This window comes from Myotis myotis, unplaced genomic scaffold (genome assembly GCF_014108235.1).
Source record: "Myotis myotis isolate mMyoMyo1 unplaced genomic scaffold, mMyoMyo1.p scaffold_m19_p_6, whole genome shotgun sequence".
Lineage (NCBI taxonomy): Eukaryota > Metazoa > Chordata > Mammalia > Chiroptera > Vespertilionidae > Myotis > Myotis myotis.
The window spans coordinates 76,681,283-76,707,452 of NW_023416368.1; the positions used below are offsets into that span (position 1 = coordinate 76,681,283).

At 52.1% G+C, this 26,170-nt stretch overlaps 1 protein-coding gene across 3 annotated transcripts in view; it reads left to right on the top strand.

Moving 5' to 3' along the window:
- Positions 1–4,922: 4,922 nt before the first annotated feature.
- SCARA5 (scavenger receptor class A member 5) overlaps positions 4,923–26,170 on the top strand; it is a 120,356-nt gene continuing 99,108 nt past the window's right edge. For 2 of the 3 annotated variants that reach the window (XM_036314126.1, XM_036314127.1), the window contains exons 1-2: positions 4,923–5,293; positions 10,329–10,440. In XM_036314126.1, coding sequence (XP_036170019.1) covers positions 10,335–10,440 — 106 coding nt within the window. In that variant the 5' untranslated portion in view covers positions 4,923–5,293; positions 10,329–10,334. The remainder of the gene's footprint in view (positions 5,294–10,328; positions 10,441–26,170) is intronic. The other variant, XM_036314128.1, reaches the window with a different exon arrangement.

Sequence of the window (26,170 nt, forward strand, 5' to 3'; positions counted from 1 at the left end):
TGTCAACAGCTGGACAGTAGAGAAGGAACCACGTTGTGATTAATACTCCATCTGTCAGGGACTGTCAGCTCTGACAAATAATACCAATGGCTCGCACTTGCAAAGTGCTTTGGGTTTTCAACATTCCTTTCCCTTGTAATAACCCTTAAGATGGGAAGGCCAAGAGGTAGTGACCCAGTTACATAGAAGAGGAAGTGAAGATGCAAAGAGGTTCAGTGACTTGCTAATACCCACAACGCTTGGGAGGGTGTTGCTGGGAGGCAAGGCTGGGTGTCCTGGCTTGGAATCCAGTCTTCTCTCCACCAGGCGTCTCTGAAGCCTACTGCCCAGGTCAACAATCAGTAAATGTTGATGTACCACTTGCTTTGGGCCTGTCACTGGCTAGCTGCTCGGGGGTGGAGCGGGGAGGGACAGAAGAATGTAACACATGAACCTTGACCTCAGTGAGCTCAGAGCAACCTAAAGCACTTTGTTCAGGCACCTGAGCAGGTGGACAGCCCCTGAGCCATCGAAAGTAGAGGTGGCTCAGTCAGTGGAGAACGCTTCAGGGAGGGACAGGGCTGGGCTGGTACTGAGGCGTGAACTGTGTTGGAAAGCCTGGGAAGGTAGGGGTGGAGGGTGGGCAGTGGGCAAAGTCTCAGTGGATAGGTGTGGGTGTAGAGCAGTAAGAAGAGACTTGCCTAAACACCGACAGAAGGGAGGGTGAGGGTCAAGGTGAAAGAAAGCAGGACGGAGAGGGTGATCCCATGGCAATGAGCAACCAATGACCTTGAGCAAGGAGGTGAAGGCCATACTCTAGGTATCCACTATTCATGGGGCTATGCTGCAAGATGGGGAGACAATGACAACTGGGACAGGGTCCCTCCCTCAGGAAGCGCACAGGTAGGATTGCTTTATTTTCATCTCAGAATGAATGGCTCCTCGCCATGAAAAGGAAAATGGGGGGAGAGGGGCTGCAACCTAGTTCAGTATCTGGTTAAAACTGTAGTCTTACTTCTCCACTCTGACTGACTTGGGCGGAGCTGCAGAGCCTAACCCCAGGGCCCTGCCACAGCTGACTTGGGCGGAGCTGCGGAGACCCTCAGGGGCCGCCACAGGAGGAGATATATAGGTCAGAGCCTCCCGACGAGTTCAGTTCAGGCTTTGGGTCCAGAATTCCCCTGGACTAGCTGATCTGAGAAATAAAGGTTAAACTTTCCTCCCTCAGAATGTCAGCTGATTGTTCTCCCGTGCATTCTGCCACAACCACCACACTCCAATAGCATGAGACATCTTTCACTATTTGGCTCTCAGGAATCAGCCTTCCAGTTTTCTAAAGTTTGTTTTTGTTTAAAGTGTAAACAAGTCTGTTTACTACCTTAGCTTATCATTTCCCTCAGTGTGTCCTGTGGAACACTAGCCCTGTTCTCTGCTCAATTTAGAATGAAGAAGCCTTACTACTCATCCCTCTCTTGGAGATTCACAGAGCTCAGTAGCATCTTAAAGGCTCTGATAAGTCCTGCAGCTAAGGAACACCTTTTGTTTTGACCAGAAAACCCTTTTTCAAGAAAGTCCAAGAACATCTCCTGGAACTAGTGGGCTCACAATCACTGCCTTATCCCACTCAATTCTCACAACTGCCCTGGAATATCAGTTATTATATTTACGTCCAATGAGAATACTGAGACCAAGACGTGTAGTCATTTGCCCAAGATACACAACTAAGAATGGTCAGATTCAAGTCCAGGATTTGATACTATAAATCTGAGGCTTTGTCCCTAATTACTTCTGAATCATCTTTTGAAGATGTTATTGTACTTTTCCTAATGAACAAAGCACGCCTAATTATTTTGGGGAAAAGATACAGAAACTTATGGAGGAGGAAATGAAAACCACTAGGAATGACTTAAAGCTGATCAGGCATAGATCAACATAGAGGCCTGGGCTGCTTTCCAATTCGGAGGAACGCCTTTCCCTGGACCCATCCACCTTCCCTCAGATGTAGCTCCTATTGGCAGAGGATAGTGCGGCTAGTGGCTGGAGGTGGTTGACGGATTTCAGTTAAGATCAGATGGTTGCCACCCTGGCCAGTGTGCTCAGTGGTTAGAGTGTTAGCCCTCACACCAAAGGATTGTGGGTTTGATTCCTGGTCAAGAGCACCTAGCTGGGTTGCCGGTTTGATCCCTAGCCCTGGTTGGGGTACATGCAGGAGGCAGCCAATCAATGTGTCTCTCTCATATCAATGTTTCTCTCTCTCTCTCTTCCCCTCCCTCATTTCCTCCCTCCCACTCTCTCTAAAAAAATCAGTGGAAAAAAATATCCTCAGGTGAGTATTAGCAACAACAACAAAAATAAATCAGATGAGTGCTTTGAGATAAACAATAAGATGACAAATCAGAAAACATTTATACTATTGATGAAACAAAATTTTATAAAAACCACAAAAGTTAAATTCCTATATCATTTTGTGTGTACAATAATTTTTACCAAAACTATCTCCTGAACAAGACCCAAATTGATGAAATTCATGGTATAATTAAACAATAATTACATTTTAAAACAGTAAATCCAAATTCAAGATTTTGAGAGATTACACACTTTTCAGCAGGATATTCCCACAACAGAAAAAGATAAGCACTAGTCTGCGAACACTGCATTAAACATGTTCTTACAATAGCCAAGATTTGGAAACAGCCTAAGTGCCCATCAGCAGATGAGTGGATTAAAAAACTGTGGTACATCTACACCTTGGAATACTGTGCTGCTGTCAAAAAGAAGGAACTTTTACCATTTGCAACAGCATGGATGGACCTGGAGAGCATTATGCTAAGCAAAATAAGCCAGTCAAAGAAAGATAAATATCACATGACCTCCCTCATATGTGGGATATAATGATTAACATAATTTGATGAACAGAAATAGATCCAGAGACAAATGGCAGGGGAGGTGGGGGGGAGGGTTAGAGAGCAACCAAAGGACTTGTATGCATGCATATTAGCATAACCAATGGACACAGACACTGGGGCGGTAGGGGCTTGCCTGGGATGGGAATGACTGGGGGCGGGGGGGCGGGGGTCCAATTGGGAAAAAAAGAAACATATGTAAAACTTTAGACAATTAAAATAAATAAAAATTTTAAAAAATGTTCTTGAAATATTTGTATTGGATATGAAATAGGTTCAAAACTAACAAAAACACTAAAGATTATAAAGAATTTTTTTTTTGTAGAGCATGCCACAAATAAAAACATAGCAAGGCATCTAACTAGTCCAATTGATTCAGAGAACATAGGATGTGGTTTCCAGGGGCTGGGGCACGGGGGGAAGAGGCAGTTGTTTAATGGGTAGAGAGTTCCAGATTTGCAAGATGAACAGAATTCTGGAGATGGATGGAGGTGGTGTTTGCAGAACAACATGAAGCTCCTTAGCACCACTGAACTGTACACTTCAGGCTGCCTGGCCTTGGGCAAGTTACTTAGTTCCCTCGTCTTCGTAAACTTGGAATAATAGTAGTACCTACCTCATAGGCTTGCTGTCAAGCTTCAATGAGGTAATGTGAGAAAAGCAGTTGGAATTGCCTAGCACACTGGTCAGCAAACTGCGGCTTGCGAGCCACAGGCGGCTCTTTGGCCCCTTGAGTGTGGCTCCTCCACAAAATACCGACTTCCGCACATGGGCCACGAAGTTTCAATCACACTGTACATGTGCGCCCGCACGTGGTATTTTGTGGAAGAGCCACACTCAAGGGGCCGAAGAGCCGCATGTGGCTCGCAAGCCGCAGTTTGCTGACCCCTGGCCTAGTCCATGGCATAGACTATAAAGTGTTTTCTCCTCTCTTCCTCTTTTCCCTTCTCTCCTTTTTCTTATTCTTTTTCCTCCTCCTTCTATTATTACTATTACTGTTATTACTATTATCATGATTATATCATGACTACTTTTTCCCTCTGTGATACAGGCCTCATACTGGAGCTGCCTCCAGGACGGTCAGGGGGCGTAGTCACTGACAGTGACGAGGACATTTCTGACCCAGCTGTGGGTTGGCAGCTGTACTGTGAAGAGAGCTGAGCCTTGGCAAACTGTTCTCATGCATGAGATCTGACCCTCAAGTATTGAGGCTGAAGTTTTAACCAATGAACGGGAGCCTGTTCATAAATGCCACCTCCAGAGCTCTGTCCTGGGGGAGTGGGGTGCGGGGGGTGGGGGTGGGGAGGGGGGCTGTCCACATAAATGGACTGTACTGCCATAGCTCAGACTATTTTTGGAATTTCCCTAATGCCTTCCCCCATCTCCACCCCAATCGAAATGCTCTTGCTGTCTTAACATTCTGGTTAGATCTCCTTTTCTAAATGTAATCAATCCTGCTTAGGGTTGTCGTTATTTCTTCCTGAGCCCACCTCTCATCCTTGAGGACAGCGAGCTCATCTTACTCACGCCCGTAACGCCTCCCCCCGCCCTCCCCCCGCCCCCCTCGCCCCTGTGCGATGTCAGTTCTCCATAAATGCCGGCTTTATTGCTCAGTTATGTTGAGATTGACTTTGTGAATCATGGGGTGCTCTTAGGAATGTCCCCACTGTGGCCAGTCTGTGTCCTTTGGGGTGGATGTGGCTTTAGGAAAACATGAAGTAATTTTAAGCTAAGTTTGGGGGATGCGTTAAACAATGCCAATTTTGTCCCACAAATAAGTTTACAAGGCTGGTTTCCTTGCATGGATTGTAAGCCAGTTCTACCTGCCATTTCCCTAGACTGTTTCCAAAACTACTTGGAGCAGGGCCTTTCGAATAGGCACACGAAGACCAAGGCTGACTTGGCTCTCTGGACCCAGCAGCCATCCCTGAGTGGGCTGTAATGCCAAAAGTGGCCACCAGAGGGGGGACGTGTTCCAGACCCCAAGGTGGGCCTCCACAATTGCTCCAAAAAACTTCGCATTTAAAGACCGGCCGCCAGAGCAGCTGCAGTTCACATCTCAGTCAGTACCTAGCAGAGCTGCTGGTGCCTCCACAGGACATCTCCGGAGCGCTGCCCTGGCTGAACGAGGTGAGGCACCAACACCGGGCTGCCCAGCCCCAGGCCTCCACTCGGGCACAAAGCTGAGTCTTGCCTCCTGAGTTGATCCTCCTGGAGAAGTGACCCCCAAGACGAGTCACTGGGCACCCCTACAGCCTCTTTCTATGATTTGTTCTGGATTTGGCTGGCTGTGGGGACAGGCTCCCAGGGGCTGCCTAGGTCTCAGTGCGGCGGGAGCAGCCACCTCTCCAGCCACCATGGGTGCTGGGATCTGAGGGGACAGCCTCTGCAGCCTCTGTGGAGGCCCTAAGGTGAGTCTTTATCACTTTGACCCTAACTTTGTCCCAGTACCTGGCAGCGGGAGGACACGGTGTTCAGGGATCCTCAGGCTGTGGAGCATGGAGGGGCCAGCCCCAGGTGGCAAGGCTTCAGTGGCAGCCTGAGGAGATCCACGGGGCCCTCGTCCAGCTGTCTGCACTGGCGACTGTGAGTCTGCATTTGGGTGCTAGAGGAAGCTATTGCCTTAGGGACAACTATTCCAGGCGCGGGACACCTCTCCAGAGCCTATTCAGGGAGCAGAGGGTATGGGTGACAGTCTCCTTACATGTGCAGAGTGTGTGCACGTGTGTCTGTGCATGCGTGCGTGTGTGTGCATGTGTACATCTGTGCATGTGTGTGCATCTGTGCATGTGTGTGTGTCTTGCATGTGTGTGCATGTGTGTCTGTGCATGTTTGTGCATCTGTGCATGCGTGTGCGTGCATGCATGTGTGTCTGTGCATGTGTGTCTGTGCGGGTGTGCGCGGGTGTCAGTGCGTGTGCATGTGCACATGTGTCTGTGCATGTGTGTGTGCCTATGTGTGTCTGTGCATGTGCGCATGTGTGTATGTGCCTGTGTGTCTGTGTCTGTGCACACGTGCCTGGTGGTGGAATATATATGAAGGGAGAGCTTATTTATAAAACATCTACACCTTTCCAGCTTTGGGTTGTGATTGAGGCTGAGTACAGTTAGAGGAGGAGAGGGTTTAAAACCCACTTAGGGATCCACTCTCCAGAGAGGGCCCCGTTACGGCTAGGAATCCAAAGAAAAGCTGTGCGCCCTGCAGCATGAGGCGCTGGATCCCAGACACGCGGTCTTTGCAGCAACAAGCAAGGCTCATGCCACCCCCTCGGCAGGAAGACTTGATCGAGTGCTCCTGCGGCTGGAGAGGGACCCTGAGAGCCGGGGTCCGGATCTTGGCTCTGGCCCGCGTTCACGATCGCCTTTTGCAAGGGCACCCACACAGCATTGTCCCTGACACTGCCAAGGCGGCGGAAGGCCTCAGGAGCCGGCAGGCCCTCCCGCTGGCTGCTCGGCAGAGTCAGAAGATGCTGGGGGCTGATGGCTCTCCCGGACCCTGCCACCGACCTCCCTGTGCCCTTGCTCGTAAAGCCCCTCCACGTCCATGTCCCACATGAAGCTCTCGATGCCGAGTGGCTGGCAGACGTGCTTCTCCCCATCACAGAAAGGACGGCCTGGGGCTGCAGGAGCTCGGCTGATTGGGCCAAGTCCCCGAGTAGCAGGAGTGGAGCCAGGACAGGCCCCCGTGCCTGCTGGCCTGCAGAGCGCCTGGGGTGGGGCTGTGGGCGGCTGGGAGCCTCAGCTCTAAAATGCACCATCAAGACACTCTAAGGCAGCGGTTCTCAACCTGTGGGTCGCGACCCCTTTGGGGGTCGAACGACCCTTTCACAGGGGTCGCCTGAGACCATCAGAAAACACGTATATAATTACATATTGTTTTTGTGATGAATCACTATGCTTTAATTATGCTCAGTTTGTAACAATGAAAATACATCCTGCATATCAGATATTTACATTATGATTCATAACAGTAGCAACATTACAGTTATGAAGTAGCCACGAAAATAGTTTTATGGTTGGGGGTCACCACAACATGAGGAGCTGTATTAAGGGCCACGGCGTTAGGAAGGTTGAGAGCCGCTGCTCTAAGAGGTCAAGTGTCTTCTTTGTGGGGGAGCAAGGCCCCACTCTGACTGGAAACACAGAAGTCCGGGCTCCTTGGGCTTCCTCCGCAGGGCACCTGAGCGTCCACACCCCCCATGTGTCCATGGCCCTCGTCCCCTCCCTTCCAGCTGTCAGGGCCTCTTCTTGCCCCCAGAGCCCCACCTGCCCCCCTTAACTGACTCATCTTGGGTCCTAAAGGTGGTTGCCAAAAGGGGTGGCTACACCCTTCCAGGGCAAAACACTCTGGTGCTGAGCCAGTGCCCTGGGTGGGAAGCGTTTGCGTGGCGCCTCACCCCTCTCCGACATCCTTGGTTCTTGCCTCTTTATGCCTCTGCTTATCTTTAAAATGGGAAAGACAGACTGACACCACCTCCCAGTGCTCCTGGGAGGGCAGAGAGGCCCCGGATGGCAAATGGACTGCAGTGCGTGGGATGTATGCACACGTGAGGGGCTTCGCTCTATTATCGCACACTCGGCGGTTCGCTGTACCTTGCCTGAGAGCACAAACTCGGCCCAAAGGCTGTAAGACCAAAGACGGAAGGGTCTAAAATAAACGTTGGTTTGAAAGAACATGCTTAGGTTCCGTTCCCAAGGAACAAACATTGGCAGAGCTGGCTGAGCATCTGCAATCTCATCTCACTCACATCTGGCCTCCTGCTCGGCCAGCCCGTCTCCCCACCCAGCTCCCCAGGCTCCGGCTCCACCAGCTGAGGGGTGCAGAGGGAGCAGAGATGGGGGCGCCCTACGGACACATCCCACGTAACAAGCAGTGCATCCTAGCTCTGGCCTGGAGCTGAGCTGAGCACCAGAGCGGATGGTGAAAATGAAGATGGGGCTCCGCCAGCCCAAACCTGTCTCAGCACCTCCCTCCAGCAGGCGGCTCTGGCTCGCTGTGGCCCTGGGGGGGGGGGGGGGGGGCAGCAGCGCCGTTCCTTTGGCCAGGAGAGGGTTACCACAGGCAGAAGACGCTGGCCTCCTGCTTGCTGCTCGCCGGGGATCCCACGGAGGCAGAGGGAGGGGGGCTGCACACAGTGCTCTGAAACTAGGGAGGGTCCCCGCAGCTTAGCAGCAGCGGAGCTGTTCAGGGCCCCACCTAGAGGCCCTTACTGGGTGGAGGACTTGGATGGATGGAGGGTATCGGGAGACTAGCAAACTGGACACAACTGCAGCCCAGAGAAGCTGGGGTAGGAGCTGTCTTGGAGCTCCGGGAAACCCTCGGTGCAGGGAAAAAAGACCATGGCGGAGATGTGGGCTCCCCCCTGCCCCTTCTCCCACAGGCCGGAAGAAAGGCCCGCAGAGACTGTGAGCACGCTGATCGTGCATGCATGTGTGTGCGTGCATGTGTGTGTATACGTGTTAGTGCCTGTTTGCAGGTGTGTGCATGCGTGTGCGTGAGTGCATGGGTCTGAGTGCATGCTTGCATGTATGTGTGTGAGTCTCTGTGTGCACACGTGTGTTGCATGCACACATGGGTATGCAGATGTGGCATCTCATTACTTGAAAAGACGAGAGCAGAATCCACGGTCCATCCCTCTGGCTGTCCGAGGGCAGTTGTTTGGCAATTGCTCATTTGTGGCCTCTTTTCGGCACTGAAGTCAGAGGTCTCTGGAGGCAAAGGTCAAGTCATGAAATAGATTTACGTTTGCTCTCCCAGAAGGAGCCGTTTGGCCAGCCTCCTCCTTCTTTATCCCTATTTACTGAAACGGTCCTGATGCCATGTTTCCCACCTGCCTCCAAAGGGAACTCACTGGATGGCTGCTCCTTCCAATCAGCAGGCACTGTCCCCCCACTGCCACCTGCTGTGGCCTCCCCCCAAACCGCCCCCCCCCCCGGTCACCTCCTTCCTGGTGGTAGACCCCTGGCTGGCACTCGGGCCTCAGAACTGAGCTTGCTCCACGCGGGGCCTGGCACCTATCCATCCTCCCAGGAGCCTTTATCATCCTAAGAAATCACTTTTTACAAGTGGATTTATTTGGATTCAATATCCATAGAGTCAAAGAACATCAGAACGAAGGTCAAGCTAAATGAACAGCTAGAGAGTCATTTATAAAATCACTGAGCATATATGTGAGAAAAGAATATCAAGTATTTTATGTAAATAAATACTTTGTAATTTGGCTCGAGAAAATGGATTTTCTCCTTATACAAAGAATGCATCATAGAAAACGCAGGACATCCAGCAAACAAAAGGAGGCCCTGTTCCCACCAGAGTCCTGTAACACACCTGGATCTACCAGGTCTCGCCCGGGATGACCGGACACCTCACATACAGTTGTCCTGTCACACGTGCAGGACGTGTGTATGTTACAAAGTGGGGTGGTGGCGTACACACTTGTGTAACTGGGCCTGGTTCACTTCAAACAGCAGAGCACTTCCTCCAGTTCTGGGTATGTTCCTGGGACACCAGGGGTAGAACCTCAGGGCCCCGTGATGCAGCCTCAGGAGGCCATGCAGGACCAGGGCTCTTCCGGGGTGCAAGGTTGTCCAGGTCCTTGTGTCCGGGGGACCCCATCGAGGCCACCTGCTCCTCAGCATCCCGTGGCCCCACTAAACCCAGCTCCTCTCACCACCAGCCCAGCCAGGTTGGGAGTAATTCTGGTCTTAGCTCTGTTGGCAGGTGGTCTCCATACCTGCCTTTGTGTCTAGCTTCCCTCCTTTTAACACAGAGTAGAAACCCATGTCTCTCTGACATGCTCAGGGCTCCAGAGGCTCAGAAATTGCTCCATCTGAGTCAGGAGAATTGGCTCCTCCAGGCCCCACCCAGCATGGCTCTTGGAACACCCTGACTGTGCATGCGTGTGTGTGTGTGTGTATGTGTATGCGTGTAAGTGCATGCATGCATTTGTGTGAGTGTGTGCATACCTGTGTGTTGCATGCACACATGGGTATGCAGGAGATGTGGCATCTCATTACTTAAAAAGATAAGAGCAGAATCTGCTCTCCATCCCTCTGGCTGTGAGAAAGACAGTTGTTTGGCAACTGCTCATTTATGGCCTCTTCTCAGCCCTGAAGTCAGAGGTCTCTGGAGGGTGCCAGCCCCAGCTCAGGAGGCCAGCCCCACCGAGAGCTGTTGAAAGAAAGAAGACGGATACCCACTATCAGAAAGGCTCAAAGGGCCTTGGCCCTCGAAGCACTGAGGAAACTGGGGACGGGGGATCAGAGTCCTAAGCAGCCTGTAGATGTCACCTGTGATGAGGACAGCAGCCCAATGATCAGACCACAGGGAGGACATGTTGTTCTACCCACTCGCTTCTGTTTCCACCTACAGTTTATTCTCTCTCTCCCCCTGCCTCTTCCCTTCCTCCCCTCGTCTCTGATGTCTCTCCTGCTGCTGCTGCTGAAGGACAGGATGGAGAACAAAGCCATGTACCTGAACACTGTGGGCGACACCGGCTCCATCTTCGAGGAGCCCTTCGACGGCAGAAGCCTGTCCAAGCTGAACCTGTGTGAGGATGGTGAGTGCCTGCGGCTCGGTCTCGGGGTGAGAGGTCTGCCCTGAGCCCTACACCCAACCTTGGCATTGCCCCAGGGGGCGGGTGACCTCCTGCTCATACTGCATATGTTGAACTTCATGCTTTGAAGGGTCGTTTCCAAGTGTCTTCTCATTCATACATCTCAACAACTCTTTGTGATCAGCAAGATGAGGAGCCGTTTTACAGATGAGCTTATGGAGGCTGAGAAAAGCATGAGGGATAATTCAGCTCACCAGTCATAGAGGTCTCCTGACTCCTTTCGCCTCTCTCCTCTGAGTGAGTGAGACTGGGGTCAGACAAAGACACCTGAAACAATTAGCCTGGGCCCGCTCAGGTTAGGAGCCAACAATCCATTTCCAGAAGCCTGCCTCCTGGGTATCCAGCACAGAGCTCAATACTTAGTAGGGGCTTTGAATAAATTGCTGCATGAATGCACACACTGCTCTTTGCATTGAGTAGAGAGTGTCGTCCCACGTCAAAGAGGAATAGAATGAAGCTCACAGAAGAGTCTTGTAAAGACTTATGGTCAGTGAACTAGAGATAGTCTGTATTAGTCAGGTTCTCTAGACAAACAGAACTGGAGTGATATAATGTGAGGAACTGACTCACGTGGCTATGAAGGCTGAGAAGTCCCACCGTCTGCCATCTATAAGCTGGAGACTCAGGAGAGCTGGGGTGTAATTCAGTCCAAGTCAGAAGGCCTGAGAACCAGAGGAGTCAGTGGTATAAATAGCAGTTTGAGGGCTGGAGAACATGGGGTGAGATGTCCCAACTCAAGCAGTCAGGCAGGAAACAAAAAGCAAATACCTCCACCCTCTGTTCTAACTCAGGTCCTCGACTGATTGGATGAGGCCCACCTACATTAGGGAGAGCAATCTGCTTCACTGACCCCGCCAATTCAAAAGCTAATCGCATCCAGAAACACCTTCCAAGACACACCCAGAAATGATGTTTATCCTGGGCACTGTCACGGCACAATCAGGTTAACACAAAACTAACCATCGTCATGCAGGCCTTTTTTCAAGCACGTGTTCATTGTGCTCCACTCTGCTAGCCGCCTCTGCTGTGAAATCACTCAAATTAGAAATGACTCTCCTTCATGCTCCAAGCCTGTTTTTTCTCCCCAAAGGTACTAAGTGTAGGAAGGGACGCCAAGTGGCTTAGAAAGGCAGCGATTGAGGACAGTCTCAGGGGAGAGAAGACAAGGCACATTTGGGCTTGTGACCAGTACACCCCCTCATGCTGCCCTAGTAAACTGCCCACCATTACATCCCTTCCTCTGGATCCCAGTCAACCAACATATTTTGAGAACCCACAATGTGTCAAGTTATTGTTTAGGTGCCAGGGACGCTCCCATGAGAAATTAAACCATCCTTGCCCTCAGAGCGCTTATGATCCCAGTGGAAGAGACTGGCATGCGGATGATTACCCAACATATAAAGCAGGCAAAAATACGTGTGATTGTTGAAGTCAAGCAGGGAGAAGCCCTTCGGGAATAGGCCTTAAAGACTGAACACAACTTTCTAAGAAAAGAGGTAGGTGGGGAAAGTATGACTGGCTGCGCTGCACTAAGCCAGGCCAGTGTTTCCGTCAGGTTAATGCCACCTGGGAAGAGAGGGAGGACCCTGGGCCACTCGGTCACTGGCCAGGCTCGGCATGTCCCCACCAGCACCTCAGCAAAGGCCAAGCTGGTTTTCATATCCCTGCTCCAGCCCTCTTCCCACGGCCCATCAGTAGGGAGGCCTGGTTGAGCAAGAGAACTGGGGTCCAGCACAGTGGTGGCGAGTGAAGGACCACCAGGCCCAGCCTGGGTGCCAGTGTGGGAAGGACAGGGTGGGAGACCCCAGGGTGAGAAGAGGCCTGGGGTTGGAAGTGCCATTGGGCCATCATATTCTTTTCCTCGTACCTTATCTTACTCTCCATTTTTCTGAACCCCAAATTAAAACACAAAGATTACTGGGACCAGATGATTGAAAAATAACAGTAACCCTAGCCACTGTGCATTCTAACCCCACCCCACCCCCTAACTCCCCCAGCCATGGGGAGATCTGATCAGAGCAGGTCTCCTCCGGGGTAACGTGAGGCCCAGCACCCTATAATATATGGACAGGAGAGGTTGGAAGATGTGGGATCGAGATTGACTCACCTCTCCCAGAGCATGTGACCTGACCAAGGTACATCCCATCTCTGGGCCTCAGTGTCTCCATCTGCCAAGTGGGAGCATTGGGGTGTCTCTGAGGTGCTGTCTAGCTCTAACACTCTGTATATAGAGAAGGTTTGGTCATTGCATGTAGGGTGTGGTCCTTTTAAAACCTAAGCTGGGACATGACACTACCCTGAGCAAAACCAGGCAAAAGCTCCCGCCTCAATGGGAGTAAAAACCCAGGCGCTGACCTGGCCGAGGAAGCTGACTTTCATGTTGAACCTGCTGGCATGCTCACCAGGGGCCTCTGCTCCCCAGAAGGTTGCTCCCCCAACCAACTCAACTCACCCCCTCACCTCCTTCCAGTCTTTGCTCAAATCTCACCTTCCCCAGTAGGCCTTCCTGCCTCCCCTGCACTCCTGACCCCTTTTTCACGTAATCTTATGTCATTCTAAAATTACATTGTCATTTTCTTTTTTTAAAATATACATATTTTATTTATTTCAAAGAGGAAGGGAGAGGGAGAGAGAGAGAGGAACATCAATGATGAGTGAGAATCATTGATTGGCTGCCTCCTGCATGCCCCCAACTGGGGATCAAGCCTGCAACCTGGGATCGAGCCTGCAAGCCAGCTACCCTTAACCAGAATTGAACCTGGGACCCTTCACTCTGCAGTCAGATGCTCTGTACACTGAGCCAAACCGGCTAGGGCTACATTGTCATTTTTTTATTGATTGTGTTTATCATTCACTGTCTGTTTCTCATGGTAAGAACAGACTGGACAAGGGCGGCATCTCTGTTTTGTTCACTGATGCCTCCAGCCTGGCACATAGTAAGTGCTCACTAAGTATTTGTTGAATGAATGAATGAATGAATGAACCAAAATGGGGTCCTTGAAAGTTAAAGGTAGCCAAACAAATGCTTTCTAAAACTGAATTTCAAATCATCTGGGTCTCCCCCGCTCTTCATTCCTGGATGCCAGGTGTGAGGTGGAGGTGGGGGGCACAAGGGACCCCAAAAGACTAGAGTGTTGAGAGCAGCCAGCTACCTAAAAGCTTGTGGGTTCCTTTCCTTTCCCCATCCCCTTCCCTTTTGTTTATAAGAGGAAAATGATGGGCTCTGACTTGGGGAAATTCCAGCCAGATTTGATCTGTCTCCCCAGGACTTTGCTTTTTTTTTGATCCTCATCGCTGGAGAGTGTAACAGGAGAGGGAGGAGAAGGGTGGGGCTGGTGGGAAGGGGGGTGTAAGTTGATGGGAAAGAAGACAGAGGGCAGAGGGGGACAGGGAGGGAGAGCCCAGCCGCTCGTGGGCCTTGAGTGAATTAAAACAGTACCGTCTGGTGGGCCTCACAGGGGTCCACGTCCTTTCCAGATTCTTCCCTTGGAGGAAGGGAGGTGGGGAAGAGAGGAAGTGTCTCCCCTTGGCCCTGGGGACTCTGGGATCTGGGGAACACGGTTGCAAAAATGCAGCCCAGATAGAGGGTATGACTTGGACTTCAATGCAGGTGGGACTTTCAAGAGGTCAGGGGGCAAACGCGTTACTTCACAGGTCACGCGCTGGCAGCTTCCCCTCCTCTCCTCTGCTCTCCTTCCTTTCCCCTCCCACCCTGCCTTTATCCATCCCCTTCCCACTTCCCAGGTGAGCAGGGAAGGTGAGGACTGCTCAGTGCCTGGGTTCCTCTGCCCGCTCCACAAGAAGCCACCTGCCCCACTCCTGTGTCCCCCAAGACTCCCTCCCACAGCCCTTCTCTGCACCCCTTGCTGGGGGCACCTCTCAGGACCTGCCTCCCTCCTGTGTCTGAGCTTTCAGCATCCCCCGTGGAGCCCCCTGGTGCTGGGAAGGCCCTGAGGGCGGGACCTCCTCACCTCCATGTCTCCACCAGCAAGGCATTGGTTGCACCTGCTTTGCTGGACTAACTCAGACGGAGTTAACTGCAGCTTTAGGCCTCCGAGGTCCTTCAGCCAGGCCTCCTCTGGCCTCGATGCCATGTACACCGCCCTTTGAACAGAAACCCAACAGGGACCTGCTGGGCCTGCTCCCCCCACCCCCTTCCTCTCTCCTCTCCCCCTTCCCCTCCGTCCCCTCTCACCTTCCCCGGTCCTTTCTTTGCTGCTGCCTGTATAGCCGCAAGCCTCTCTAGTCTGGCGCCAGGAGGCGGACGAGGAGGAGGCCTGGGCGGGGTGGTGTTTGGCTGGGTCCGGCCCTGTCTGAGGGTCAGAGAGAGGTGTTAGTGTCAGAAAAATATTGCCGTCAGCTCACCCTGCAGCCTCAGACCCTCCACCACACTCAGCATCCTCCACTGGCCACAAATGGAGGCTCGCGGCGGTAATGAGTTACACATGTTCCTGGCTGCGCCTGGACGCCTGCTTGCTGAGTTTAGGGCCCGAGCTCCCCGTTCCGGTGTTCCTTCCCCATAAAGTGAAATTATTCTCCCAGGGGAACCCCCACTTCTACTTTCTCATCAATCAAATCTCCCCAGTTCCTCTGGCGCAGACGAGGGCTGCTGGGCAGCTGCCCAAGGGGAGGGGTGGACTTCCTGGGAGGGTCTGCCTGGGGCCTCACAGAGGGTCCCGGCCTCTACAGGTTGGAGAATGGGCGCTGAAGCAGGAGATGAGCAGGGAATTAACTCGTGCAGCTCCAAGGTGCGCCCAGGTTCTGTCCCTCGAAACCAGAGCAGAGGGTGGAGCACGTCTGGATGCACGTGTGGTCCCCGGGGGTGGGTCCCGGGTCTCTCTGCCCAGAGGGCCGTCCTACCATGAGGTGGGGGGCAGCCGGGAGGGGGCAGGAGCCCGGACTTTGAAGTTTGGCAGGTCTGGGCTGAATCCATAGCCCGAGTGGCTGTGGGCCGTGGGCTTGGGGCAGGTGTATTCTGCTTGCCCCTCCTTCCTACTCACCACCATTTGGCCCACTCTCCGCCTGGCTGGGGTTGGCTATTGGGGAGCTCCCTGAAAGGAGATGGGAGGGCAGAAGAAAGGGAGGTTGGGGTATCTACTTGCCCAGCTCCTGCTCTATGGAGTCACCTCAGGCTGCTGTGTCTTACCCCCCAAGGTCATAGCTCCTTGTGAGCCACCCTCTCCTCACTGGCTTTCTCTGACCCTGGGCCCCTCCTTGACCCTGGGGCTGGCGGTGGTTACAGCCCAAAGACACCACTTTAACCCTGTGGGCTTCTTACACCCTGGCCTCTCTCTTTACTAAATCCTGTAGTTTCCTAGTTTGAGTGGGCCACCTGCTTCTCTGACCCTCTAACGCTCAGTGTCCCCATCTGCAAAATGGGAATAATGTTACTCACTTCAAGGGAGCAGCAGGGAAATCAGGTGACATAACCCACGTAAAGTGCCTCACACACAGGTGACCCTCAAAACGCATGTGTTTCACCTCCCTAACCTTTGCGGGGTCCCTGCCAATCTTGGGAACACGGGAGAAAGGAGAGGGAGAGACGAGGGGGAGAGTCAGGAGCAGCTGCCACCCAGGGTTTCCCGGGAAACACCCACGCCACTTCCCAGGGTCCCGGCCTGGATAGCATTTTAAAGCTGGCTCTGACCTTCTGCTAGAGCAGTGGTTCTCAACGTTGGCTGCACGTTAGAATCACCTGGGAATCTTTTTAAAATCCCGATTTCTGGGCCTCCTCCTCCGGAAATTCTGTTTCTTTGTTATGGGGTGAGGCCACAACATTAGTAACAAAGAAACAGAATTTCTGGAGGATGAGGCCCAGAAATCAGGATTTTAAGAAGATTGCCAGGTGATTCTAATGTGCAGCCAAGGTTGAGAACCACTGCCCTAGAGAAAGCACTGCTTCTGCCCTTGGCCAGTGTGCTCAATTGGCTGAGTGTCGTCCCGTGCACCCAAGGGTCACTGGGTGATTCCGGGTCAGCGCACATGCCCAGGCTGCAGGTTCAATCCCCGGTTGGGGGGTGTGCAGGAGGCAGCCAATCGATGTTTTTCTCCCTCTCCCTTTCTCTCTAAAAATCAATAAAAACTTATTTAAAAAAAAAAAAAAAGCACCGTTTCAGTTAATGAGCTTCCTCGTGAAGCCTAGATAGATACTCAAGGAAACGAAGCAAGTTCTTTCAGTCCAAGTTCTGAAACAGTAGAACCTTTAAGGGATAGCCTGGGTCCTGAGGGCTCCCGGCTCTGTGGTGTGCATGAGGCTGGCGACTCCCGCCCCCGACCCCGATCGGAGCAGTTGGCTCCCGGAGGCTTTCCTGAGGTTTGCTACCAGAAGGCTTGAGGATGGGTTTCATGGCCCCTGGCTGGAGCCTGGTGTCTTGCAGAGGGGACAGGGAAGAGTGACCGGAGCCCAGACACCCCGAGAGCTCCTTCCCACATTGGTGCTAACAGGAGCCTCTGCCTTCTTCCTCCACCCAACTCCCCGTCGCTAAACTGTGCCATGTTCTATGCGGCATTACTGCAGGGGTTGGGACTGTGAGGGTGGCTCTGAGAGGAATGCTACTGGCCTGGTGCCCTCTGGGGTGGGCGGGCTGAGAGGAGGACTTGCAGTGACAGCAGGGCCCTGGGTGGGAAGGGGACCCCAGGAGATACCCTGAGCGGGGGGGGGGGGGGGGGGGGGGGGGGGGGCGGTGATGAGTCAGGCCATGGCCATTCTTCATTGTATCCCCCATTTCTCCCCACCTGGGGACCTTGCTCCCTGGTTCCTGCCCTTCATTCCCTTGCTCATTCCTTCCTTCATTGTTTCCTCTTCATCTTTCAATAAGAAAGGTGCTTTTCAGGCACCCTGCAGGTGCTACCCACTGGTTGTGGGCATCGAGGGCCGCAGGAGGCACAAGACAAGGCCCTGTCACCATCACTCTAGCTGGCCTGTCCCCCTCTCTCCTCCTGCTCTCCCCGCTGCCCACCAGCTCAAGGTTGGTCCAAACACAAAGCTGGCCTACAGGTGGTCCAGCTGGAAGGACATGCAGGATTTGGACCCCATACAGCCTCACTGCCCCGAGTATTGTTGCAGCCCTTCAGTCTGTCTGGTTCCGCGGTTCTCAACCTGTGGGTCGCGACCCCTTTGGCGGTCGAACGACCCTTCCACAGGGGTCGCCTAAGACCATCCTGCATATCAGATATTTACATTACAATTCATAACAGTAGCAACATTACAGTGATGAAGTAGCAACGAAAATAATTTTATGGTTGGGTGACAACATGAGGAACTGTATTTAAAGGGCCAGAAGGTTGAGAACCACTGGTCTGGTTCTACCTGGGGGCACATGCATGGCTATGCAGCTCCTCCACATTCTGGCTCTGTGTCTCCAGGTCAGTGGGCCCCGCTCTCACCTTGTTCCCAGGTTTATCCAGTGTCGATTCCTGCTGTCAGCATGCCTGAGGTCCCTTGAGTCTAGAAGCCCTGGCCCCTCTCTGTCTCTTTCCCAGGCCTCTGGCCCTGCCTCCCTGGCCCTTGTCAGTTGTCCATTCACACTTAGGCTACAGCTTGTGCACCTGAGTCTCCTCTGGACTCTAAGTCCTTGAGGCCAAACACCTTGGATTCATCTTCATGTTTCCAGCACCTCGCACTGTGTCCTCCACATGGAGACACCTTTGCTTGTGGAATGACGGAACACATTCTTATTCGCCAGGATAAAGGAAGCTTAGAGACATAAGTTTAAGACAAATCAAAGGATCTGTGACTTCATTTATTGAAAGACTAGAGGCCCAGTGCACGAATTCATCCACGGGTGGGGTCCCTTGGCCTAGCTGACGATTGGGGCGATGGGGGCCGATCAGGGCCAGCCAGCTGGGAGGAGGGACTGTAGGAGGTTGGCCAGCCATGGAAGGTTGGCTGTGGGAGTGTACTGACCACAAGGGGGCAGCTCCTGCATTGAGCGTCTGCCCCCTGGTGGTTAGTGCATAGTCATAGCAACTGGTCGACCAGTCGTCCAGTTGACTGGTTGTAACAGTTGCTTAGGCTTTTATATATATATAGATTACTGGGCTTTAGGGTGCTGCTGGTGAATGCAGGAGTAAAGGTCACAGTTCCTGCCCTCAAGGGGCTTCAAATCCTCTGAAGACACAGACATGTGAGCAGACATTGCATTATAATTTGATTAACACTCCGAAGGAAGGACAAGCAAAGTGCAGTTAGAGGGGAGGAGAAGGAGCCCTCAGTCTGCCCTGGGGAGGAAGGAAGGCCTCCTGCAGGGATAGACCCGGGGGCAAACTGTCCTAGGGAAAGCCCCAGGGTGCCTGTAAGAAAGGGCAGGGAAGGGTTTCCCAAGCCCAGGGAAGGAGCACTCGGGCTGAGGGAGGGTGGTGGTGGGAGGTAATAAACACTCACTCATCGAGCTCGGCCAGGCCAGGCCCTGCTCTAAGCATTTCACGAGTATGAGCTCATTGGATCCTCACATCAACCCAGTGAGATGACTCTCATTATTATACCCAAGTGACATATGAAGGAACCACGGCACAGAGACCTGGTAACTTGCCCAAGAGCACAGTGTTAGGAAGGACTGGTGTCTCCGTGCATTCAGGCTGCTGTAACACAATGCCGTAGGCTGGGTGGCTGGTAAGCAACAGAAGTTGACTTCTCACAGTTCTGGAGACTGGGAAGTCCAAGATCAAGGTGCCAGAAGATTTGGTGTCTGGTGAGAGCCCGCTTCATAAAAATCGGTCTTCTCACTGTGGGCTCTTGTGGTGGAAGGGGAGAGGGAGCTCTCTGGGGTCTCTTATAAAAGGGACTAATCCCATTCATGGGGGCTCCACCCTCATGATCTAATCACCCCACAGCGGCCCCCACCTCCTAATGCTTTCACACTGGGTGTTCGGTTTCAACATATGAATTTGGTGGGACGTGAACATTCAATCTCTAGCAATTGGAATCAGATTCACTGACTCTACAGCTCACATGCTCTTTTTTAAATATTTTTTTATTGATTTCAGAAAGGAAGGGAGTGGGGGAGAGAGATGGAAACATCAATGATGAGAGAGAATCATGGATCGGCTGCCTCCTGCATGACCCCTACTAGAGATGAAGCCTGCCACCCAGGCGTGTGCCCTGACTGGAAATTATTAATAAACCAGTGATCTCTTGGTTCCTAGGTCAACATTCAACTGCTGAGCCACACCCAGCTGGGCAACACTCTTAATTATATGAAGCTAAAGCCAAATCGTGAAAAGGTTTCCTGTACCATCCATAGGAGTCGGGCTTCTGGAGACACTGGGAAGCCAGCAAATGGTTTCACAGAAGTGAAAGGTTAAGGTCTGATTTGCATGTTAGAACCGCTACGCTGGCTGCAGCAGGACGTTCGATTTTCCAGCAAAGCCATGCCGTGGATTGGGTGGAGAGAAGCCAGAGTACAGTGGATTAGGTTTTGACCTGAAAGAGAGGAAGAGGACCCTTGTGCCTGGAATGCAGACTCTGATTTTAAGGCACTTGGTCATGAGGTTGGGAAAAGAATCAGGGGACTGGTAGAGGGCGTCTGGGGTCAAGTCTAAGTGGGATAATCCAGGTGAGAAATGCTGGTGCCTCAGAGGAAGTGGAGGAGGTGAGAGGTGACTCAGTCTGGTTGTATACTTTTAGGTTAGAGCTGGCAAGCCGGTGAGGTGTGTGAAAATGAGGACAGGCCCAAGGAAAGAGCCCTGGCTCAGGCCGTGCTGAGAGGTGTGAGAGGGTAGAGAGTGAGGAGGAGCAGCAAAGGAGAATGAGAAGGAGCAACCAGTGAAAGAACAAGCAAGAGGGCTGAGCCCTGGAAGTGTATTGAGGAGGAAGGGGTGACCAACTGTGCCAATGCTGTTGAAAGGTCACGTTGGAAGAGCAGTGAGCACTGGCCATTGGGCTGAGCCATTGGAGGCCAGTGGTGCTGGTGTATTAGTCAGCTCAGGCTGTGTAACAAAATACCACACAGACTGTGTGGCTTCAACAACAGACATGTATTTTCTCCTAGTTCCAGAGGCTGGAAGTCCAACAGCAATGTGTCATCAGGGTTGGTTTTTCCTGAGACCTCTCTCCCTGGCTTGCAGACAGCTACCTTCTTGCTGTGTCCTCACATGATCTTTTTTCCTGTGCACATATGACCCTGCTGTCTCTCTGTGTGTCCAAATTTTCTCTTCCTATAAGGACACCCATCAAATTAGACACCCTGTCATTTTCACTTAATCACCTCTTTAAAGGCCCCATCTCCAAGCACAGTCCCATTCTGAGGGACTGGGGATTCGGGCTTAAACATAGGAATTTTGGGGGAGGAAGGAGACAGGTCAGCCCATCACACCTGGCAAGAGCAGTTTCAGTGAAGCTGGGTGGGAGGAGGCTTATTGGAGTGAGTTCAGAAGAGAATGTGAAGAGAGGAGTTGGAGGCTGTGGGTACTTGCAATTCTTTCGAGAAATTCTGTGCAAGGGGATACATGTGGAGGGGGAAAGAAGGTCAAGGGAGATTTTTTTGTTTTATTTTTTTAAGATGGAAGAAATAGCAGTATGGCTTATGCTGATGGAGCAATACCATGTGGAGGGAAACGTTGACAAAGCAGAATTGCTGGAGTTAGGTCCCTGAATAAGCAGGAGAAGAAGGAATCTGTTGTGCAGTCCAGGGTGTTGGCTCGCCAAGAGCACAAACAGTGCGACTACAGTGATAAAAGGGAAGGCAAAGTGTGGGGCCCTGGACGCGGGTCAATGGCTCCATTGTGGTGGGAACTTAAGGAAGCGATTTCCTCATTGCTTCTGTGTTTTCAGTCAAATGGGAAACAGAATGTGAAGCAGGAACAGGCATCCGGGAGTTGAGCGTGGGGATGGGCGAGAAACAGGTGTCAAGCCCGCTGGACAGGCGCCCGGGCCCACTTGGGTTTAGTGATCAGGTGCTTCAAGTCAGACCAACCAGCATGGCAGCGTGTTTTTTCTTCTCCAGCTACGCCCAGCTATGCGATGGAAGTGCAGGGTGGCAGAATCAAATCTCACCAGGGTCAGAGTGTCGCCACCGGGGTATGAGGAAGCTAGAGAGGGACAAGGGAGGAAAGGGTGGGTGTAGAGTGAATAACAGAGATTGCAGAATGGATATCGGGCCCTGAACAAGCTGCTCAGTTGTTGGAGCGTCATCAGGTACAACAAAGGTTGCAGGTTCGATCCCTGATTGGGCATGTGTGGGAGGCAACTGATCGATGTTTCTCTTTCACAAAAATGTACAGCCTTGTGATCTGAGACCCCAAGCTGGGGAGTCTCTCTCCCTTCTTCTCTCTAAAAATCAATAAAAACAAAAACAAAAACATATCCTCGGGTGAGGATTAAGAAAAGAATACACATGGGATAAAAAGGGAAGGAAGGACTTGAGGGGGAGAGATGGAGGAAAGACAGGAGGACCCATGGTTTGTAGGTCCTGGTGAGGTCAGGTGGCACCTGATTCAGAGTTCGTGAGGAAGAGCAGCAGAACAGGTGCCTATAATATGGGACTTTGAAATCGGGATTAAGAAAGAGTCCCGATGATTTTAGGTCATTTTAGGCAAAGCCAATAGAAATGTAATGTGAACCCCACGTGAAATTTTAGATGTTCTAGTAGCTGTGTAAAAAGGTAAACAGGCACAGATGAAACTAATTTAAAGACAGTAAGACGTTTTATTTAACCTAATATATCCAAAATATTATCTTTTTGATATGTAATCATTATAAAAAAATAATGGAGGTATTTATATCTTTTATTCTCATGCTGAGCCTTCAAAATCCAGTGTGTATTTTGCATCTGGAGCCCATCTCGTTTTGGGCCACATTTCAAGTGTGTCAGGGTGGAGGTAAAACCAGGAGAGGAGAGGACAGGAGGACTTGGAACTGGAGACTGAGAGCAGTGAGCCCAGAGAGGGGGCGGGGAGCTGATGTCCCTTAGCAACGAGGAGAAATGTACAGTCTTGTGGTGTGAGACCCTAAGCTGGGGAGTTTTAGGGAGAAGAGAGAAAGTTCTGAAAGTAACAATGAGAAGCAAAACACACACACACACACACACACACACACAAACAAACCAAAAAAAAACCACACCCACCTTCTACATCCTTAGGCTGGTGGTATTAGTGTGTGAGCGAGAAACCCACGCTTGGGACCACAAAGGAGCAGGTTTCAGTTAGAATAAGGAAGTAAAAGAAAGGTTCTGCTCAGAGGTTGAAGAAATCAGGGATTTTGCAGAAGACTGGCTGGGAGGTCCAGGGGCCACCGTCGGGAGGTTTCAGCAGTTGGGGAGGGAGATGGGGGTCAAAGGAGGATACACAAGGCTATGTGGGGCTTAGAGTGGGCGGTGGGGAATCCTGGGGCTTCTAGGGACTGATGTAAGCCAGGCTGAGGGCTCAGTGGGGTGCTCGGGCTGATCTCGGGGCAGAGACTGATGGTGAGGCTGAGTTTGTGATAGGGGGTCTTGTGAGAAGCATACGAAGTCCTAGGGATCCCCACTCCCTCCCGACAGTGGTATGTGGGCCAGGGAGCCGGGGAGAGGGGGTGTCTTACAGCACCAAGAGCTCTGGAGTTCACTTTGGTGCTTGTGAGGCAAGGAGGCCAGCGGAGGTGGTGGGAGGAGGGGCTGGGTCCATTAGAAGTGATTAAACAGAAGTGATAATAATACATGGCTCCCCTTAATTGAGCTGTGGCCAGAGCGACTCAGTGGTTGAGCGTCAGCCTATGAACCAGGAGGTCACGGTTTGATTCCCAGTCGGGGCAAATGCCAGGTTGCAGGCTTGATCCCTAGTAGGGGGCATGCAGGAGGCAGCTGGTCAATGATTCTCCCTCATCATTGATGTTTCTATCTCTCCCTCTCCTTTCCTCTCTCTGATATCAATAAAAATATACATTAAAAAAAATTGACAGCAAGCACTGTGCTCAGCATTTCAATAAAATTTCCCTATTAAACCTCATTATATATTACTAGAGGCCTGGTGCACAAATTCATGCACAGGTGGAAGGAGCTGATTGGGGGTGGGGCCAGCTGAGGGGAGGGGCCACAGGCATTTGGCCAGCTGGCTCCACCCCCGACTGAGGTGTGGGGGGCAGATTGGGGGCCAGGCCGGCCGGGGGGAGGGACTGCAGGCAGTTGGCTGGCCAGCCCCACCCCCTATTAGGGTCAGAGGGGCCAATAGGGGGCGGGGCCAGCCAGGGGGAGAAGCCATGGGAGGTTGGCCAGCCGGCCCTGCCCCCAATCTGGGTGGGGGGGCCGCAGGCAGTTGGGGCCACAGTGTGCATCATAGCTACCAGTCATTCTGGTCGTTCTGGTCGTTCTGATCGTTCTGTCATTCTGGTCACTTGGCTTTTATAGATTGTGCCCAGGTTGTCCATGATAAGGTGAAGTCTTAGGTGAAGTAAATTGCCCACGGTCACCCCGCTAGTCAGAGGCAGAGCCTGGATTCAAAGCCATAGCTGCCTGATCCTTAAACCCCACCCATCCGCACAGCTCTTGCCCGCTCCTCGGTGCCAGGCCTGGAGACCCTGGTGACCTTGAGGGGCTATGAGAACGGATTCTCGGAGCTTAGGGTTTCAGGGGTGGAGACGTTCTGGTGGATGATAAAGCTAGGGTGGGGCCACGGGAATAAATTACTGAAAGGCAGGGACAGACGGAATGAATTATTCTGAGGTGCCGCTGGCAGGAAATAGCTATAAACACAACTAGGTTTGGGGAGGAGCACAATGACAGGGTCTAACATGGCTTCTGGGAGAAGCTGGCAACACTAACCTCAAGGCAGAGAAATGCTCTACTCATCCCAGCGACCCTGCCACCACCACCACCTCCTGGGGCTCTAGCCTCAAGTCTAATGTCCATACGCAGCATTCAGCCCTTGTGAGGCCAGGAGGCCAGCGAAGGTGGTGGGAGGGGTGGCTGGGTCCATTAGAAGTGATAATAATAGAAGCCATGCTAATACATGGCTCCCCTTCATTGAGCACGCAGTGCAGTGCCATGCTGGCCTGGCTCCTCACCCCACACCTGATTGCTGGTGACCAGGAAAACCCACCCACAGAGCTGAGGTGCCCATGATGGTGCCAGCCTTCTGCACAGTGTCCTAAAGCCTGCCCACTCCCGGGCACCATCTCTCTTCCTGCTGTCTGGCTTGAGACGCAGTGCAAGTCAGGATAACCCAAGGGGTTCATGGCAGGCAGATCTTTAGAAAGTCCTGTTAGGATGGTTACTCACCTTATCGTGATGATCACATTGTAAGGCATATAGATGTAAAATCATTATGTTGTACACCTGAAGCCAATATGTATATCAGCTGCACTTTAATAAAATAAATAAATTACTCCCCTTGGGGGCTGCAAGGAGGGGGCTGGCCTCTTGCCTCCTCTCCTCACACCTCACTGAGAGGTAGAGCTTCTATCCTCTATAGGTGTCCTGGGGCGGGTGGGGTGGGGGGGAAGCCACAGGGAGTCTGACTGATGGAGGAGGGACTAGGAAGATAGGACCTGCTGGAAACTTGAAGGGGGCAGACAGCAGCAATCAGATCAGGAGCGTCAGATTGAAGAGGTCTAATGAGGACAAGGGAAAACTGAGGACATGCTTCCCCCATGGAAGCCACACCTTCCCGTTCGAAGGTTTATGCCTGCTCTCCCCGCATGCTGCTTAATAGATGATTCACTCTTAAAAGTGTCTCTGTTTGAAAGTGATCTCAGAGTTTGTCCTTGAATAAAAATGAGCTTGATGTGTCCCCTCCCCGGGAGTTTTATGTCAGCATCTTGTTCTCCAGTGTCTTTAAGGCCTCGGTATACTCTCCCAATGGTAGGAATTCATCCCCAACCCCGACCTCTATTAAAAAGGAAATGTAATGCCATGAGTATTCTAAGCATTCCCAGGGTGTCAGGGGAGTTGCCTTAAGCATGTAGATTTATGTTGGGGGTCATCACCGGGAGGGTGTTCACAGGCTCAAGGTGAGAAGGGGCCGTTTTGCCAGTGGGTGGCGCTGAGGAGAGCCTGCCTGCTTCGTGGACTCAGGGGCACAGCCTCAGGGACCCTTGGCTTGTTGGGTGTGCCCTTCTCCCACCTTCTGCGAACGGCCCTCCTACGAAATCCGCGTTTAGTTATAAGCCTCCTTTACCTACAAACAGCCAACAGATGTTAACTGAGCATCTGCTACATGCCAGGACCTGTGGGATCCAGAGAGGAGTCCCAGACCCTGCCTTCTGGGGGCTGACTCTCAACAGATCTGTGTTTTTGTTGATGTATGGGTGCAGTCCTATTCACATTATTAGGTAGGCCACCAGTGCCATCATTTCGCAGCAAAGCTCCATACATGGAAACTGTGGGTGCCAGGCCTTACCAGGTGACAGGGGCCCATCGTCTTCCATTAGATCCACTGAAAGCCCTTCTGCGGCTCAGTCTGCTCTGCCTCCTGTGCAGAGGCCACCACGCAGGAGGCTTCTGAGCCTGCCGGCTTCAGGGGCACTTTCAGTTTCTTCCCATACCATTGGCACAGGCCGGGATCTTAGACGCCCTATCTTCAAAACCGGATACTCAGACGGCCCTTCCAACTCAGTTGGTGGTAGAAGTTGGAGGAGTGAGGCAGAGGGTATCCATTCCTGCCCCGAGGATAGACCAATTCATCAACCCAGGCGCACGGGGAGGTGGCGAGGAGGTGGCACCAGCGGCTTGGTAAGAGTGGGGTCTAAAAATGAAAATAGCTG